The sequence below is a fragment of the Microtus ochrogaster genome, unplaced genomic scaffold (genome assembly GCF_000317375.1).
Source record: "Microtus ochrogaster isolate Prairie Vole_2 unplaced genomic scaffold, MicOch1.0 UNK8, whole genome shotgun sequence".
Lineage (NCBI taxonomy): Eukaryota > Metazoa > Chordata > Mammalia > Rodentia > Cricetidae > Microtus > Microtus ochrogaster.
The window spans coordinates 4,066,235-4,084,771 of NW_004949106.1; the positions used below are offsets into that span (position 1 = coordinate 4,066,235).

The following is an 18,537-nucleotide window of genomic DNA, read 5'->3' on the forward strand; positions in this document are numbered from 1 at the left end:
CATGCATGTGTGTGCACGTGCACTGGAGTGTATGCATGCATGCATGTCTGTATGTCTGTGTGCATGTGTGTATGTGTGTACATGTGTGCATACGTGTGTGTGTGTGTGCTTGCATGCCTGCATATGTAGAAGCGACAGGTCACCCTCAGGTGTTATTTTTCCTCAGGAGCCATCTGCCTTCTTCTCTTGAGATAGGGTTTCTCTGGGGATCTGGAGCTTGCTAACGAGGCTCCATGACCAGCGAGCCCCAGTGTTCTTCCTGTTTCTGTTTCGCGCCTGCTGGGACTGCGAGTGTGTGCCACCGTGCCCAACTTTTTACTTAGGTTCCAGGAACCAATTCAGGTCTTCGTGCTTGCATGGCCAACCGAGATAGCTCCTAAGAGGTTTTAAATATATAATTTTGATTTGTGAAGCATAAATATTTCACGTATGAATAAGCCCATTACGTTGAACCTACTTAAAAATTTAAAGCAGAACCAAATGCACCACCGGATATCAAAGCGCGCGCGCCCAAGCGCGCAGTACTCAGGTAGTGTTGCGTAAGGCGCCCCCTGCGTGAGGGAAAGCGTGGAAAGGTTTTGTTGGAGATGGCATCTTAAAACTGAGCATTCACGCAGCCTTACAGGGTCTCTACACAAAATGCTTCTAATTATAAAGGGTAGAGGCTTCCTTTGCCACAGGATGTGTTGGTAGGCATCATTTTGAGTACTCAAATGTTTTTTTTTAATTGAAGTAAAATGCATCAAACAGAAAAAACCCATTGTAGCCATCTTTAAAAGAATTAACGGTTGAGTACCATTGAGTGGTCCCACTGTTACCCAGCCACCCTCAGGAGCAGCATCTTCCCATATGGAACCCGTGTGCCTGTCGTACATAACACAGCATTGCCCCAGCCAGCAGCAGAACAATGCAGCCCGCATGCGTACTGGGGCAGGACCACGGGAAGTCCCATCTGCTCAGGAGTGGCCTTGCCAGTATGTTTAGTAGGGCTCTAACCGAGGAAACCTCCAGACGAGTCCCGGATGTCGGACATCCTGCACAATTTGGCTTGCTTTCCAAAGATATTAATGGCTTGTTTGCAGGGTTTGAAATAAGTACAATGCAGAAGGAGTCATGAAAGGGAGGCGGTCAGAGTCTTTGGATTCCACACACACAGGTAAACACCTGTAAAGCCCGCTGAGAAGGCAGCTGAAGGAAACGCCATCCGCCCTGTAGAGTACACAATCGTACCTGTTCTCCAGTAAGATAAGCGGATGCATTTGTGTGCGAGAATATTTTGTTCTCACACGAAACACACACAAGTAAAATGCCACGTGATCTAATTTATTTTTAGACAATTCTTTGTGTGACTAAATAGAACCAACCTGTTTGTACATACACTCATAGGAAGGGAAACAGGAAATGAAACGTTGGGGGAAACCATGCAAAATAAATGAGACAAAATGAAAACGCTATAGGAAGGGATGGCAGATAACTAATGTGATAATATGATCTTTTTAGCAGACGCAGGCATTCTTAGCTTTTAACCCACGCTTCCCCTCATTTTATTCATCCATATTTTTTAAGCTAGGTCACCGCACTACCCAAATCTTTCCCTGAAGGCTCTGCCTCCTTTGGTTTGAGTGAAGTCATTTTCTAAGTCTCCAGAATTGTATTTTCTTTTTGGTTTTTCGAGACAGGGTTTCTCTGCGGCTTCGGAGTCTGTCCTGGAACTAGCTCTTGTAGACCAGGCTGGCCTCGAACTCACAGAGATCCGCCTGCCTCTGCCTCCCGAGTGCTGGGATTAAAGGCGTGCGCCACCAATGCCCGGCCAGAATTGTATTTTCTATGTCCAGAGTTAGAGCCGGAATATAGTTGTGAGGTTTTCGGCTCTTGAGACAATATAGATTTTTCAGAACCATTTCCAATAGACTTCCATCTCAGCGGACGTGGTCCTGCTATAGCTTCAGCTAGTGACTCATCCCCATAAACAGGCATTTTACCCCGTAGAGCAGAGACGCCCACTGAAGGGGAAAGGAAATCAATACTTGGTGTTCCCGAGCGGCTGGCAGGATATTGGTACCTCCATCACCCTGGAGCTTCGCGTGAAGCTGTATCGCAATCTCTTTCAGGAGGTGAAATTGACTGCGTGGATAAGGACGGCAACACCCCCCTCCACGTGGCTGCAAGATACGGCCATGAGCTTCTGATTAACACCTTGATAACAAGCGGAGCCGATGCAACCAAGTAGGTTACCGGGAAGCGCGGTGAGCTAACTGCCGGGTGTGGGAGCACTGCCACGGGAGGCTGTCGTGTGGAGGAGGGCTCCCATTTATCCAGGTGGATCTGTGCCCTTGTGCTAACTAAGCACAGATTACCTCTGAAATCCACTAAGAGACTTTTGTGGCGGAGCCAAGGAGGAACCAGTTTGTTTCGGTTGCCTAAGAATGAGGTCTGTTCTCCTTTTTTAGCTGAGGAAACCTCAGCTTCGCTTCCAGCCCTGCTTTCTCGTGTCCGTTTGTTTCAGCGTCCGCTGTTAAACGGGAAACGTAACTGGGCAAACTCAAATTTATTCAGAGGCTTTGCTCGGTTTTAGAAATAGAGTCACAGGGTACAATTGAGTCTGTCTGCCACACGGGGAAGTACGAGGGTCTCAGTTCATTTGACACTTAATTCCACAAAAGCATGGAAAGCATTTCTCTGGGTCTGGGTCTGGGTTCTTAGGGGTTTCATGAGCAGTTCCCTACCTGGCATCTCCAAGGAGATAATTTTGTTAGTCTTTAGTCCCACGTAAGACAAAGAGCCCTTAAAGACAGTAATCAGAATTCTAAAGAAAAACAAGGCTTCCGTGGCAAAATGCCTGGTGGCTGTGTTGTCAATATTGACAGGAAAGAGAAAATACCAAGGTGGTGGCGTGAGGGTTTCGTAAAGGTTTCAGGCTGAAGATGAGCCTTGGGCAAACCTGAGGGTGTGGGTGCAGAGTGTGGGGGAAGGCTGGAGTAGGGTTTGGGCAGAGCAGAAGACGACAGTGGCCCCCCAAGAGGAGGAGAGCATCAGAGATGAAGAGGCATACTCCTGAGGTTTTTCTGGTCTAGCCTGGGCTCGACTTCCGCCGGCTTCACTTTAGAACCGTGTGATTTTTGAGCCTGTTGCCCAATCCCTCTGTGCTGTGAAATACCGAAATTACACTGGTACCTATCTCTAAGTTCTTTAAGAAGATTAAATGGCTTAATTACGAGAAAAGCTCCCTGGTAAGGTCTCTATGAGTGCCAAGCTATTTAAACACACCAGAAGAGCTTATTAAATGATAATCGTTATGAAAAGCTCTATGAACAGTGCCCAAGACATAGAAGCTATCAATAAATGTTAATTATTATTCTATTGCCTAATACTGTGTAATAGAGACAAATTAAAGAGCACCTTAAACACTTAAACACAGAGGTAGCCTTGATCATAGAGGTCGCGGGTAGCCGTAAACGAATTTTGAGGAGGGAAAGCATATGTTAGGAATTCTGCGTTCGCCAAATGTGTGTAATATAATTGAAATATCTTGGTGGAGAGTAAACTAAAATTAAGATGGTTCAGGGTAGCCGTGGCGGGTCCATGTTCTCTATCAAAGTCACAGGCCAGGGGTTTTGACGTGCGTCTTAAGGAAGGCATATCTCTGCGGCTACAATGGTTTGCCTTCTTCAGCTGTTGGGTGGAACTAGCCTCTACTGCCCTCCTGGGGCTCTGGCCTGTGGTTGCAGCCTTGTGTTTGTTACTGTGGACCTGCATGGCTGACCTTTGGCTCTGGATCTCCAGAAAACCTGGCGTCCTCCCAGAAGAGCAAATGATAGACATTTGGATGGAGTTGGGAACATGGGAGCAGAAAGAAAGGCAGATGCATGAAGAAAGGATCCCCACTACAAGAGCACAAACATGGATGCTTTGAAAGGAAGCCCTAGGGCTCGGTGGCCTGATGCATGGAGGGGTCAGGAGAAATGACATGGGAGAGGAGGAGGACGATCTCTTAAGTCCTGCCAAGGAATCGGATTCAACCGGAGGCGTTCGGAAGCCGTTAAGGAATTATAAATGGGTGTGGGATGTATCTAACAGTCTCATTTGTGTATAAGAGAAATCCTCTGATATCTACCCAGGCTGGAGGCCATCCAGGCTGCAGGCCATCCGGGCTGCAAACCCTTGGCAGCCTCTTCCAAGTGTCCAGGGAAGAAAAGATGAGGTTGTCGGCGGAGGCTGAGGCTGAGGACCTGCAGAGGAGAGGATGCTGGCCGACAGTGTTAGCTGTGCGCATGTCCCGGAATTAAAAAAGGATCCATTTTTATCCAAGTCCTCCACCTCTCTGGTTACGCTCCCTGTTCAGCCTCCATCACAGCATAATCACAGTTACCATGGTTACTCAGATGACTGACTGTGATACTCTATTGTTGTATATTGTATCTCAATTGTCACTCACCGCTCCAGGTTCTGGGGATTATATAGGTCCCTATTCTCAGGAAATACATGATCTCTTTGGGGCCAGATTAAATAAACAATGACCATCCTACATGCTAAGTCTGTCACCAGAGCAAGTAGCCCTGCCATTGGGATACAAGAACACATAGCAGAGGTGTGGAATCCTGTCTTACAGGACCCAGACCGGCTTGGAGGATGAAGCTGGGGTCACCCAAGGCTGAGATGGACATCTGTTATTCAGGCCTTGGTGGTGAGAGCGCTTCACATCCTGTGTAGACTTACTTTCCTTATATGACTTGAATAATAAACATTAGCATGAATAATATAAGCATTACAAACTTCTTGGGCTTTTGAAATCACCATATCAATGAATGTTTAAACACTGTAAAGCGTAGATGCATAGACAATGACATTCATTTAAGCTGTATAACTTAGCGTCAGTGTAGTGGCTAACCCCCATAAGTACTTAGCTAGGCTAGACACTGTTCTAAAGGGTTACGCATAACTGTCACAGTGCTCCCGTAGGGTAAGCGCTGTGGTTAGCGCCATCGTAGAAGGCCACAGAGCTAGTGAGGCATAGGAACTGAGACCCTATGCTTAACTTGGATCTGAAGCTCCAGTGTACCCATGCCATCGTAGAAGGCCACAGAGCTAGTGAGGCATAGGAACTGAGACCCCATCCTGGATTTGGATCTGAAGCTCCAGTGTACCCATGCGTGGCCCATTGCCAGTCTGATAACACACGGTAGTGACGCCCGTTATGCAAGGTCAAGTCACCATCACTATGGGGCTGTAGTGGATGAGGTGCTCACCCTTAAGGGCTCAGCATCTATTGCAAGAAGGACGGTCTTGCAGTGGTGGGGCAGTGGGCTCAGCACGCAGTGCAGCAGCCCTTGTTCTAACCAACTATGCCATCTTGTTCATATAACAATCTTGGTGTCCTTGTATTGTAACCACCCCTCTCTAGACTAAGGTACAGCCAACTTGTGTTTTCCCCACTGGCCCATGACAGCCGTTAACCAACTATGATGAACAAACACAAGGTAATCTGGGGTGCAAAAGTGAGCACAGAGATTTGGCCTAGGCAGACGAAAGCACTGTCCTTCAGATGAACCCAAATATGCTCTGATTCTATCTTTAAAAAGCAAAGATCCCAGAGGGTGTTGTGAGAGCTCAGAGATGTTTGCAGGGACCCTCAAGAGTATGTTAACAAGTCTCAGAAACAGTATAAAGCAGTGGAAACCTAGAATCCCCATAGCATGGGCAATGACCACGGCACAACAAACCTTGGTAGCTGTGTTACTGGGCTCAGACTACTCAAAAGACAATGAAAGCATTTGTAGGCTGCAAATCGCAGGAAGCAGTCTTGGCATCGCTAGCTCTACACAAACACCTGCAGCAGTAGCCAGGGTGACATAGATAAAACTCATTAAAAGTTTTAATTAAAAAAAATGGAGAATGAAGACCCGAATACCAATCCACACACCTTCGAACACCTGATTTTTGACAAAGAAGCAAAAAATATCAAATGGAAAAAAAAGCCTATTTAATACATGGTGCTGGCATAACTGGATACCAACATGTAGAAGAATGAAAATAGATCCATATCTATCTCCATGCACAAAACTCCAAGTCCAAATGGATCAAAGACTTCAACATAAAGCTAGTCACACTGAACTTTATAGAAGAGAAAGTGGGAAGTACACTTGAATGCATTGGCACAGGAGACCACTTCCTAAATAGAACCCCAGCAGCACAGACACTGAGAGAAACAATTAATAAATGAGACCTCCTGAAACTGAAAAGCTTCTGTAAAGCAAAAGACACAATCAACAAGACAAAACGACAGCCTACAGAATGGGAAACTAACCCCACATCAGACAGAGGTCTTATCTCCAAAATATACAAAGCACTCAAGAAATTGGTCATCAAAAGAACAAATAATCCAATTGAAAAATGGAGTACAGTCCTAAACAGAATTCTCAACAGAGGAATCTAAAATGGCTGAAAGACACTTAAGGAAATGCTCAACATCCTTAGTCATCAGAGAAATGCAAATCAAAACAGCTCTGAGACTCCATCTTACACCTGTAAGAATTCCAAGATCAAAAACACTGATGACAACTTATGCTGTAGAGGTTATGGGGTAAAAGGAACACTTCTGCATTGCTGGTAGAAATGCAAGCTGGTACAACACCTCTGGATGTCAGTGTGGTGATTTCTCAGAAAATTAGGAATCAACCTTCCTCAAGACCCAGTAATACCACTTTTGGGTATATGCCCAAAGGATGTTCAATTGTGCCACAAGGACATGTGCTCAACTATGTTCATAGCAGCTTTGTTTGTCATAGCCAGAACCTGGAAAGAACCTAAATGCCTCTCAACCGAAGAATGGGTAAGGAAAATGTGGTACTTTTACACAATGGAGTACTACACAGCAGAAAAAAAATGACATCTTGAATTTTGCAGGAAAATGAATGAAGCTAGAAAACATTATTTTGAGTGAGGTAACCCAGACCCAGAAAGACAAGTATCACATGTACTCACTCATAGGTGGTTTTTAAACATAAAGCAAAGAAAACCAGCCCACAAATCACAATTCCAGAGAACCTAGACAACAACATTGAGGACCCTAAGAGAAACATACATAGATCTAATCTACATGAGAAGTAGAAAAAGACAAGATCTTCTGAGTAAACTGGGATCATGGAGACCATGGGAGAGGGTTGGAGGGGAGGGGAGAAGCATGGAGGGGAGCAGAGAAAAATATAGAGCTCATTAAAAATCAATTTAAAAAATGGAGAACAATTCAGGGAAAATAATCGTTAAGATGATTCTCAGTTAGGGAATGCGTCTTGCCACCGAGTGTGCAAGTTAACCCAATCTGCAGAGTTGCGAGGAGGGTTTAGAAGGGAGGGGGCTGAAGTGCTAGTGAGTCAGGGGTCACCCTCCGGAGCACAGCCTGATACAACTGTCAGCTCCTGGGGAAGCTAAGCCAGCCACGGGGTAACCATGTGCCAGCCTAGTGGGTCCTTCTAATCATCCTGTGATGTAGACACTGTAATTGTCCTTAAGCTCCTGACAATGGAGCCATTATATACTTGTCAAGCACCAAGTCGTTAGGAAGTAACAAAACCAGGAGTCAGAATTTCTGACGCCATTGCTTTAAACACAGAATACACTGGGTATGGCGCCCTCTAACCTGATACCAAAAGGAAACTGGAAAGGACCCCAATCTTCTTCTGGTACACAAGTCTTTTCACCTCTGAGGGCATGCTGCTAGAACATCTTTCAGACCTCATTTAGTTTGGAGTAGCTAAGTCGGGATGCCAGCTAACTGCTAAACTAGAGCTACCTAGATACAAATGGTTTCCATTAAGTTTATGACTTGCCAGATAAATGCAGCAATTTAACTGGAATTGGTTTCCTCTTCCCTGTAACTTGGGTATTGTTAACGTTAGGGTTGTTTGGTGTTTTTATTCTTCATGGTCCTTATTGTAGGCCTGAAAGAGGAGTGAGGTTTCTCTTCTAACTATGAGAGCCAAGCCTGGATTTTCCTACTCATGATTTCCAAAGCTCTGTGAGCTACTTTGTAACGATAAAGGGTAGCTTTGTTTAAAATGTTTAAACCCTTTCTGCATGATCCAGAGATTCTGAATTCTGACCCCTTTTCCCTGTGTTTACTTGACATAGCTCTACTGTTCAGTGTCATAGTCAAGCCCAATGATGATGATGATGATAATAATAATAATAATAATAATAATAGCATCTGTGCTGCTTGTGCTGATCCCTTCAAACCGTGCACTGAAATAATTAATGACTATCTCTTGAGTGCAGAATAAAATAATATAATTTTTATTATTACAGAATTTTTGCTAGTCTCAACTAAAGTCATTTTATCTCTTTCACCTTTTGAAGTTGCGGTAAAAAGGAATCTAACTAGTTAACCTAGATTGTGATGAACTGAGAAAAGTGGTAAGGGTGGAAAGGTTGGTTAAGAGTCTTGGTAGTGGGGTTTGCAGATATATAATGCAATTGTTGTGCTATTGCTTTCTGTCTTATCTAGTTTCTTATAAACACCAATGTTATCCCTTGAATTCATTCTAATTCTTAATTTCTCTCTTCTGTAGAAAAACATATTTTGTCATTATAAAATATGTTGTTTATATACACATGTGTGTATGTATATGTACACAGCATAGTTATAGACTATGCCATGTATAAACATGTATGTGTTTATATATCATCTCTTTATGAAATATGTTAGTTATACATTTGTGTTATGCACACATGTATTTGTCTAAAAGATATATTTTGTATCTATACATATATGTATGTATATGTGAATGCATATATTTTAAAATGAGGTTCATTCAAAAAATGGTAGCAAATGAAGTCTTGGTTCAGAATGTTCCTGTAGAAACTCTAAAATGTCATAGATAATAGTCTATAATAATATAGATAATAATACATTTTACATACTCTATACATTCTTTATATTCTCTTCCAAAAGTCTAGAAATATTTAATTGTGCATTTTGCCTTAACTCTTCCAAATAAATCAAATTATTGCATGCTAATCCCATTGGCTGCAAGTTCCCTTTAGATTTATAACATATAATACTCCTTTAGAAGTAGTATGTGTCTATTAAACCAAGTGGGGTATTATGCTAGTAGTGTAGGAACCCTTTTCTCCCCTCTCCTGACTCCTCCTTTCTGTGGACAGCAAGATCGTCACTGCTCTTCAGAATCTTGTAATGGGGGCGGGGTGTGCATAAGGCATGGGAGAGGCCATTACAAGTGTTCTCCACAAGCTGGTTCCTGGAAGACTGGAAAACTGCATCTCTTGATAGATGCCGGCTATTGTATACACGGGGATGGAAATCTTCAAAAATGGAAAGGAAAATGAACAGAAAACGGAAGAAAATACCAACAAACAGAAACCGGCCGTGGGAAGAGAAAGCGCGGCTCCTTGTTGACGCTTGCATTCTGCAGAACACCGAACGCTGGGATGTCTGTGTCTGTGCCGCCTCCACACATTCCCACACATCACAAACACTAACTCTCGAGATGGAAAACGAAGCACTGGAAAAGCAGAGCTGAGCAAAGTCAAATCATATTGCGCTTCTTCGTGAAGTGTGAAATCTGAAAATGGACCACGTTGTATCTGAGAGCAAACGCGGGCAGTTTAGCGCCGCAGGGCCCGTGCAGAGGGCTTTCGCCATCTGAAATGTATGATCTGAATAAAACGGGATGTCACAGGAAATGTTTATGATGCCTAGCAAACCGCAGATGATGCTGTTTGCTCTGAGGTGAATTCAGCACGTGGCTTTGCGTCTCTGTGCAGAGAGGTGGAGGGCGAGACTCAGAGGAGAAGCCTGTGTTACTTCCGAAGGGAAGAGTGCCCGTGTCAGAGGTTTGCCCGCCCCTCCAGGAATCCTGAAGTCAGGCAGAGAGCATGCTAAGTGTCTGATCCATGCTCAGTGGTCCTTGGCTCCTGGGTTTTGCGACTGGTATAGTGGTTAGCATTAGTGTACATCAGCAAAGTCCATTATGAAGATGAACTTTTGCTTATGAAAGGTAAACATTTCTCTTTATCAAATTTTTTATCTTCTGTAATATAGCCACTATTAGCGTTTAACAAAACACAGGCACAATGTTAGGCCAGTAGTAAGTATTTCTTGGATCAAGGAATAAATAGGTGGTTTTCCACTTGAGGGTTGTCTTGCTTACTGCTATTAGATCTGGTACTTGGCGTGGTATTTAGGCTCACAGAGTGTTGAATAATAAGTAAGAGAATGAATGAATGAATGAATGAATGAATGAATGAATGAGATGTTCAACCAGTAAGCTGAAAAAATAGGGTAAAACATGTTTAACTCTTCATATTTTTAGCAAATATATATGCATAGATACATATGTACATATAAATATATACATGCACACACATATGTATGGACACACCTAAGTATATTTACGTACGCATATGTACATACATACACAGGTACATGCATACACATGTGCACACATGCATGTGTGCACACATACATATGTATATACAAGCATAAGTGCACACACATCTATATGGACACACACAAAAATGCACATACATATGGTTATGGGCTTTTGATTGATTTAGAACAAAGGCCATCTTAAGGTAGAAAATGGTTGTTTAATTATTTATTTGAATGGGAAAATTACGAAATTCACGACTGGAGGACTCGCAGAGGACAATTGTTCTGTGTGCTCTTGGGATCTTCTACTGTGAGTGGCTATTTTTCTCTTTAGGTGTGGAATCCATAGCATGTTCCCCTTACACCTAGCCGCCCTAAATGCTCACTCTGACTGCTGCAGGAAATTATTATCATCCGGTAAGTGGATCCCTGCCAGCAACCAGGCCCGGTGTGTCCTATCCCTGTCCGTGAGCCAAATGGCTTTAGGTGACTGGTCTCGGTGGCTTACTGTGCTTGGCTGTTGCCTTGCCTCGGCAGGGTGAGGTGGTTCTGTAGCCTCCCAGCACGAGACAGCTCCTGGCAGTCCCTGACGTCAAAGCTTTTGGGATGCTAGCATTGCTGCCCAGAATGAGAGTCTTGTCTGGTGGCCAGTGGTCCAGAATTGAGTGGCGGAGGGCCAAAGCTTACATATGGAACCTTAAGTCATAGAAGAAGAAAAAAATTGAGACTTAAATTGGTTCCTTCACATTAATACTATTCAACCAAAGAAAATGGCCCAATCTTCAATATTGCAGTGGTAGAAAATACCATGTTATTGTTCAAAACGGCCCATGGGCATTGAAACATCATCAAGGCAGACCCCCTTTCAAGAAGGTTTAATTTTTATATTTTTAATGTGGGGCTGTCTGGAACCAGAGATTCTCCCTGCTTTGAGCTTTGCTGATCTTTCTTAGCATGGCTTCTGCCAATCCCCATATATTAAGAAATCCCTGGGCTTTCCAAAGTGGTAGAAGCCTGCAGGGTGGAGATTGTTTATAAATGAACATCAGTTCTCCTGGAGGTTTATTTCTCCCTCTAAGTACTTTACCTATGGTGGATTCTGTTCTCACGGCTGTTGGCTTAAAAACACGAAATCCCTGCACGAAAGCATGCCTCCCACATCCGAGACCCACAGGAAGCTTGGGACACACATGTCTGTCCCTGCCTGTTAGGATCACTCTTCTGTTGTCCATGTTCCTCGTATGTTCTGTCTGCCTGTCCGCTGCCCTTCTTAGCTCAAATTGGTTTCACAAATTTCTCTTCCTGGGATTGAAGCTGAGGCTGTGGCACACTCAGGCCTGAATGCAAAAATAAATCCACCTTGACTTCACTGGCGCTTCCTATGAAATTGCTGTGTTGAGCCATTGCCCTTAGTTTCCGTGACGACCTCCTTCTGACTACACGGTTGCTTGCGTCCTGGCTTTCCTACTAACCGATTTTTCTGTCTCTGCAATGTCTCCTGTGGTTTGACTAGGACAAAAGTATAGCATAGTGTCCTTGATTAGTAACGAGCACGTGCTGTCTGCAGGCTTTGAAATAGACACCCCAGATACGTTTGGAAGAACGTGCCTTCACGCCGCTGCCGCAGGAGGGTGAGTACTGGGCGGTCGCCATTCCACGGCTTGACGACTCGTGCATCTTGAGTGACATAAATTGCCTATGCACCGAAAGCAGTTTCCTCAGCAAATGGGGCCCCAGTCACTTGTACCAACTACCGGGTGTCACTAACTCCACTTCCACATTGCTCAGATTTTGTTCTTCCAAAAACAGATGAAGAGTCCGTCCGGCGTAGCGCATAGAGCTTGTGTCGCTCTCAGCTCTCAGTAGCGCATAGAGCTTGTGTCGCGGCTCTCAGCCCCCGCCCCACACGGCTGTAAGGCAGCAGCTGACGCAGCGTGGATTTTTTTTACTTGGCATCTTAAAGAAAAGAAATTAATTTGAACTTTGTTCTTAAGTTTTCCCCTCTTTGTTACCAGTGGGTGGGTGGTGATTGAGAGGGTAAAGGATTGAATCCATTTATGCGAAAAATTAGAAATTTTTAGAAGGATTTAAATGTAACAAAGCTCAAGGAAATCCTAAACATGGGCCAGAGTGATTTGTTCCCTGCCTTTCCCCCTGTAGAAAAAAAAAGGCCTTTTTTTCATCAGCTTTTTTCTTGAGCAAATCAATGATTAGACCAAAGCTCTGATCAATATATTGTTGATATATGACCACACACTGACCAAACATAGTGTCTTTTGGACCACCTTCTATTGGGAAGGCGTTGGTTTTTAATGGGTCCCCTAGTACTTAAGGAATTCTCCATTTATCATGTGTGATACTAAAGACATTCCCAATTTATCAGGGGTGAATGAACCGTGAAGCTGTAAAGCTCCTTATTTAAATGGGTCCCTTCTGGAGCCGAAGACTAACTCTTCCTATACAGAGTTATTGTATTTTTAAAAGCGGGTCCCTTCCCCCAACCTCAGTCCTCAAACTGGGTGAGATTTATGAGCCACGCAGGTCTAACCTGGCCATGGCTTTGATCCTTCTCCATCCGTCACTCAGGAAGAGATAGGTGCTGCGTGTTAGCTGGCGTGCTGTGCCGATTCAAACGGTCCTTTAAACATTCAAATATTTTGTGACTCTTACATGCAGCTATCTCAGACAAGAGGCTCCGAAGGGTAGGTGTGGAAAGGGGAAGACACCCCCTCACGCACGCTAGGGGAAGACTACCCCCCTCCCGCGCGTGTGCGCACACAAGCGTGCGTGCGCTAAAACTTATCTCTAATGGGATCATTTTTCTTATTTAAATTACACCAAGACAAAAGACAGTGCGTTCAGAGCCTCTTCTTAGGATTTCAAGTTTAGAACGATGATGGATGGTGATGCTCACGTTTTCAAGAATATCAGACCAGCGCAGAACGTGACAACGCTCCATGCTGCGATTCTGTTTGAAATGCCCTATTAGAATGAACATTAGCCACATGCCCTGCCAGAGGAATATTCCCTTCAGTGGGTCCTTTCTCTGTGCCGTGGGATTTACTGTTCTTGTGAATGACAGCGCTGCTCGGGACGATCGCTGTGCTCCCTGACATCACTCCCAGCGTTGGTCCAGCACATTGATTTACCTGGGTTGCAAAGACAGGGGAGTGCAGCCGTCTTTTTCCCCTATTGCAAGTGGTTATTGTGGGGATTTATTGTGCAGTGCTGAGCTACTCGGCTTCATTATTTAAACATGATGTGGAGTTGTTAGGCTGTGGTGATTTCATAGACTTCTCATGGTCCTGAAGAAGAATTTTAGTATAAATGGATGAGACCATCACCAGAGGCCTTAATCATATAATAATCATTAAATTCCTTAGCCATTGCGTTGAAAATGTTCCACGAAGCTCTTTCATTTATAGATTTATTAGCTTTGAGAGAGAACTTTAGACCCTTGTAATGCGGCACTCCTAGGATGTGTCCAGGTTCTTTCTCGCTAGCGGAATTTTAGACCCGAGACTATCATGTCGGTCCAGCCCCCACTCTGCAGGAAATGCCTCTTCCAGGAGGTACCTTAGTAATTAGCCTCGGCCATACTAACTGTGCTTTCCCTGTCTTTCCAGCAATGTAGAATGTATAAAACTCTTGCAGAGCGGCGGAGCAGATTTTCACAGAAGGGATAAATGTGGGAGGTAGGTACTTGGGGTGACCTGCCTCTGGGGCCTGACCGAGAGTGGGGACTGGCCCATGGCGCAGGCCTGTTGTCAAGGTGATCGCCATGGGACAACCGGCACCATTCCATCTTCATGGGGCGATCCTTCCTTATAGGGAAATACCAGCAAGGCTGACTGGACCCATGAGCTAAGGGTTCTCTCAACTTTTGCTTTCTTAAAAATTGCCTACTTGGATATGTTTGAGAAAATTGATAGAACCAAACTCAAAATCCGGGCTTGAGAGAGGGCTCAGGAGTTAAGAGCTCCCGTTGCTCTCGCAGAAAATTGGAGTTCAATTCCCAGTGCCCTTGTCTGCCAGCTCATATAACTGCCTATAACTCCAGCTCCAGGGGAGTGGATGCTGCCTTCCGGAGCTCCCGACTCCCCCGACAGAGACAGACACCCAGACACAGATGATACTGCCACACAAATCAAAATTAAAAAAAAAAAATTAAATATGGTTCAAAGATCTACAGCATTTGTTTTCCATACAGGGCATTTCATCTTGAGATGATTTTTCAACATTTGGAATATTAAAGGAACACAGACCACCAGTGGTGGTTTGAAGCTTCTCTTCTCTTATCTTCACAATCCCTTGAATGGCTAAACTGGGTCATGACGCTAGCTGCTTCATGGACACACACACACACACACACACAGAGAGAGAGAGAGAGAGAGAGAGAGAGAGAGAGAGAGAGAGAGAGAGAGAAAGGAGGGAGACGGAGAGGGAGAGGGAGAGAGAGAAGCATGTACCTATTAACCACATTTCACTCAGCACTTGACCACATGGCCGTAGTGGTCCCATTGACAAAACCACCTAATACTACAGTTCTTAAGACACAGCCTGCCTGTGACACACAGCAGCATGTATGCATGCTCATGTGATACATGACTGTATGTAGGTTTGTGTATACACACACCCTTACCCTCTAGCAACTCCTCACTACCCCGGCTCTTGGCGGTTGACTCAGAATTTCTTTTCTGACCACCCACCTGTGATGACTCTCTACCCAACCTTCCAGATTCAGATCTAGTGAAACCTTCTCGTCCCTCTTACGGAAACGCCCTTCCTCTGCACCCTGAACGCTTCCTGACTGCCCCGTGCTAGTAGTGTCTGTCCCCATCTGTCTGCAAGCCTCCTGGGAACGAGGACGGTGTCATTTTCTTCCTCCCCTCCCCTCCCCTCTTTCCCTCCCCTGTTGCGGGAGGTCCTTCCGCTCCTCCAGCCTATAGCCGCTGAGCTATAGCCATTGGGGCGTGGTCTCTCAGCGGCTATAGGCTGGAGGAGCGGAAAGGACCAAGGACCTCCCGCAACACCCCCCTCCCCTTTTCTTCCCATCTGTCCTCCCACCTCTCGTCTCCCTCTTCCCCTCTCTCTCTCTCTCTCTCTCTCTCTCTCTCTCGTATTTCTGCGGATCAATCAAAGCCACAGTATTGCACATGCTAGGCAAACCCTCCACGACTGAGTTACATCCATAGACCTTGCGTTTAGTTTGCAGACAGGGTCTTGCTATGTCATCCAGTCTGGCCTTGAACTCACAACCCTTATGCTTCAGCGCCCCCAGTGCTCGAATTTCTAGGCTTGTGTCCCTGAATCTCTTTATCCTTAAGCCCCATTGGGATCCTTGATGCCTAGTCATTAATTAAAACAAAAGCAACACAATATGTAAAATATTATAATTCCATAATTATAATTTTCCCTTTTGGACCGAAGAGGAAATTAACTAGTTAAAGAACCATAAGTTGCCTACAAAATGTTTAAAATGAAAAAAAAATGCTTAAAACTAATATAGAATTCCTGAGCTAAAGTTACTCTGTTTTTAGTATTTTATTTGGTTGTTCTTCCTCGGATATTGGTTAGGCACACCAGGAAAAAAAAAAAGTCAACTAATTAGAAACTAAGTAATATAAATTGCTTCCTATCTCTCAAGCAAAGAGGCTAGCTTCTGGACGAGGAAGGGTAACTGTGATCTAAAGGTTAGGAAAGAATCCTCCCGAGGACACACGGACGTGGGCAAAGGTGAAGTCTGATCGTGACCCAGAGACCCCCATCATCCACTCTGCATTAATGGGTTCATAGTGTACATAGATGCGGGAGAAGTTCTGTAGGAGAAATCGAGTCAGCTTGGGAACGCCTTCAATTCCAGGCTAAGAAATTAAGCCTTTTTCAACGGGGGAAGACTGGTGGTTTTGGAATGGGATTGTCACAGGTGGGGATCAGTCCTTTGAAAATGCCAACCAGGAAGTAGATGGAAGCTTGACTAGAGTTAAGGATGGTTTGTAAACATAACAAAACAAAATGTATTAGCATCCATTCATCAATACAGAACGATGGGTTTTATTGCGGCGTTTTCTTTTATGTGCATAAAGTACAGACTTTGTGTTTGTGCCCTCCACTGTCCTCTTCCCCCGTCAGTCTCTAAGGATGGTCTTAACGAAGATGATCTGGAAGGTTCTTCATGGGGCAGTCTTGGCACGGACAGGCAATAACAGATCTAACCTGCAGTAGGCCCAGGACAGTGCCACCATGGCTGGCCTTGCTAGCAGCCCCCTGCCGGTCTCTGCAGACTCGGCTTCCTGTCCCTCCGCTCCCACACCCTGAGAAATGAAGCGAGAATCCTGCAGCCAGTGCTTCTGAGAAGTCTGTCTGCTGGACCGAGTAGAGAGGAATAGGAAACAGCGCCAACGACAACCATCATGGCCACGCTTTGTTTTTCAGGACCCCCCTGCACTACGCAGCCGCAAACTGCCACTTCCACTGTGTTAAAGCGTTAGTGACCACGGGAGCCAACGTTAACGAAGCAGATGACTGGGGACGGACGGCTCTGCACTACGCCGCCGCGTCAGACATGGAGAGAAAGTAAGCATGGCCCGGTCTGTGCTTCATCTCGGGGCAGAGCCCTTACAGTAAGGGGAGGGCGTGGGTTTTCTTCACACCGCCTCCTGGAAACTGCAGGGGAGGACTCTCTCAATCAGAGTGGAGGGTCACCCAAGCCCTAGGCCTCCCCATTCTCTCTCTTTAGGTTATTGATTATTGGGGTTATGATTATTACATGCCATCGCACAATTTCTTCTCTTCCCTGCTCTGGGGGTAAATGCCAAAGGAGCGCTGTCAAGCCCAGATTTTTCAGACCGGGCTTTGAAAACCTGTTGGGCTTTATTTGGCATACACAGTAGCCTCCATCATTCTCCCTTAAGTGCTTTGTCTGCGGTGGGCACCCAGGTATCTGGGCTGAAGAAATGGTTTCTTAGTTAGGAGTGTTTTCTGCACTTTCAGAGGACCCGAGTTCAGTTGGCTCACACTCGCGTGTCACCAAGATCCCAGCTCTAAGGGATCTCACTCACAAGGATACTTGCACACACGTGGCTTTTCCTGACACAGATACACAGATCAATAAAAACAATAAAAAAAAGATCTTTAAAGAAACAACCCAGGTGTGGTGAGAGCTGCTAAGCAGCCCGTCTAGCCTACCAGGTGACCTGCAGAGCAGTGAGCAACAGTGCCTCAGAAACCAGGGTGGGTGGTTCTTCAGAAAGGATGCCCGAAGTTGACCTCTGACCCCCACATATATGTGCACACACAAGCACGCACCCAGATTAACATGCGCAGGCCCACTTCATTTTGTGTTGACACAAACATGTTTCTAATAAGAGGTCACCCCCGGGATCTCACAGAACACAGGCTGTCAGTTGAGCAGTGCTGTGCTCCGGGAAAGACAGGCTGTAGGAAGGACTAGGGAGCAAGTATTCTTCACCTTTTAAGGGCTAGAAGAGAAAAGTCTAGGAGATGGAGGCCAGGCTTCCCGTAGGAAGCGAGATGCTGGCCTGGCCAGAAAGCACGAGGGTTTGTGGTAGCGAGCGGAGGAGCCTGAGTTGGTAAGTTGGTTCTTTTTACTTGGAAAATTCTCGGCTGCCTGTAGAGGGGTAGGCAGCTTGATTCTGCTCTCAAGCACACACAGCTAGGGAGAAGCGATGCTCTCAGTTGGATTCCTCAGGAGGAAATACATTTCCTAGATGCCGTGGAGAGAGCCAATATAATGTCCCTTTGGGGTTGGGATAAAAATCACTGAGATGTCATTGTGAAAAAAACCGATCGACAGCTTTTAATTTAAAAAATTAATTGTGATTTTTTTTTTTGTTCCCCTATATCTTACGCTGAGAAGTAAGATGATGTTGGGGAACGCCCACGACAATTCCGAAGAACTTGACAGAGCCCGGGAAGTGAAGGAGAAACACGCTGCACTGTGAGTTTCTTCAGGGCATAAAATGGGGTGCCACTGGGGTGCCACAGTCTTCTGTCCCTCGGGGTGGCCACACGCCTGTCCTCCTGCTGGGGGTTTTCATCGGGAATCCCGAGAGAGGGAGGGGATACAGACCCACGTTTAACATGTCCATGCTTCTGCTGTTGTCATGCATGGAACTCTTTTTTTTTTT

The 18,537-nt window shown here is 45.2% G+C and overlaps 1 protein-coding gene across 6 annotated transcripts in view; it reads left to right on the forward strand.

The window, feature by feature from the left end:
* Ankrd44 (ankyrin repeat domain 44) overlaps positions 1-18,537 on the forward strand; it is a 217,620-nt gene that overhangs the window by 148,310 nt on the left and 50,773 nt on the right. For 3 of the 6 annotated variants that reach the window (XM_026788853.1, XM_026788850.1, XM_026788851.1), the window contains exons 10-15: positions 2,112-2,226; positions 10,722-10,804; positions 11,901-12,018; positions 14,014-14,082; positions 16,823-16,963; positions 18,267-18,347. In XM_026788853.1, the coding sequence (XP_026644654.1) occupies positions 2,112-2,226; positions 10,722-10,804; positions 11,901-12,018; positions 14,014-14,082; positions 16,823-16,963; positions 18,267-18,347 (607 nt within the window). The remainder of the gene's footprint in view (positions 1-2,111; positions 2,227-10,721; positions 10,805-11,900; positions 12,019-14,013; positions 14,083-16,822; positions 16,964-18,266; positions 18,348-18,537) is intronic. The other 3 variants (XM_026788852.1, XM_026788854.1, XM_013353490.2) reach the window with 1 other exon arrangement.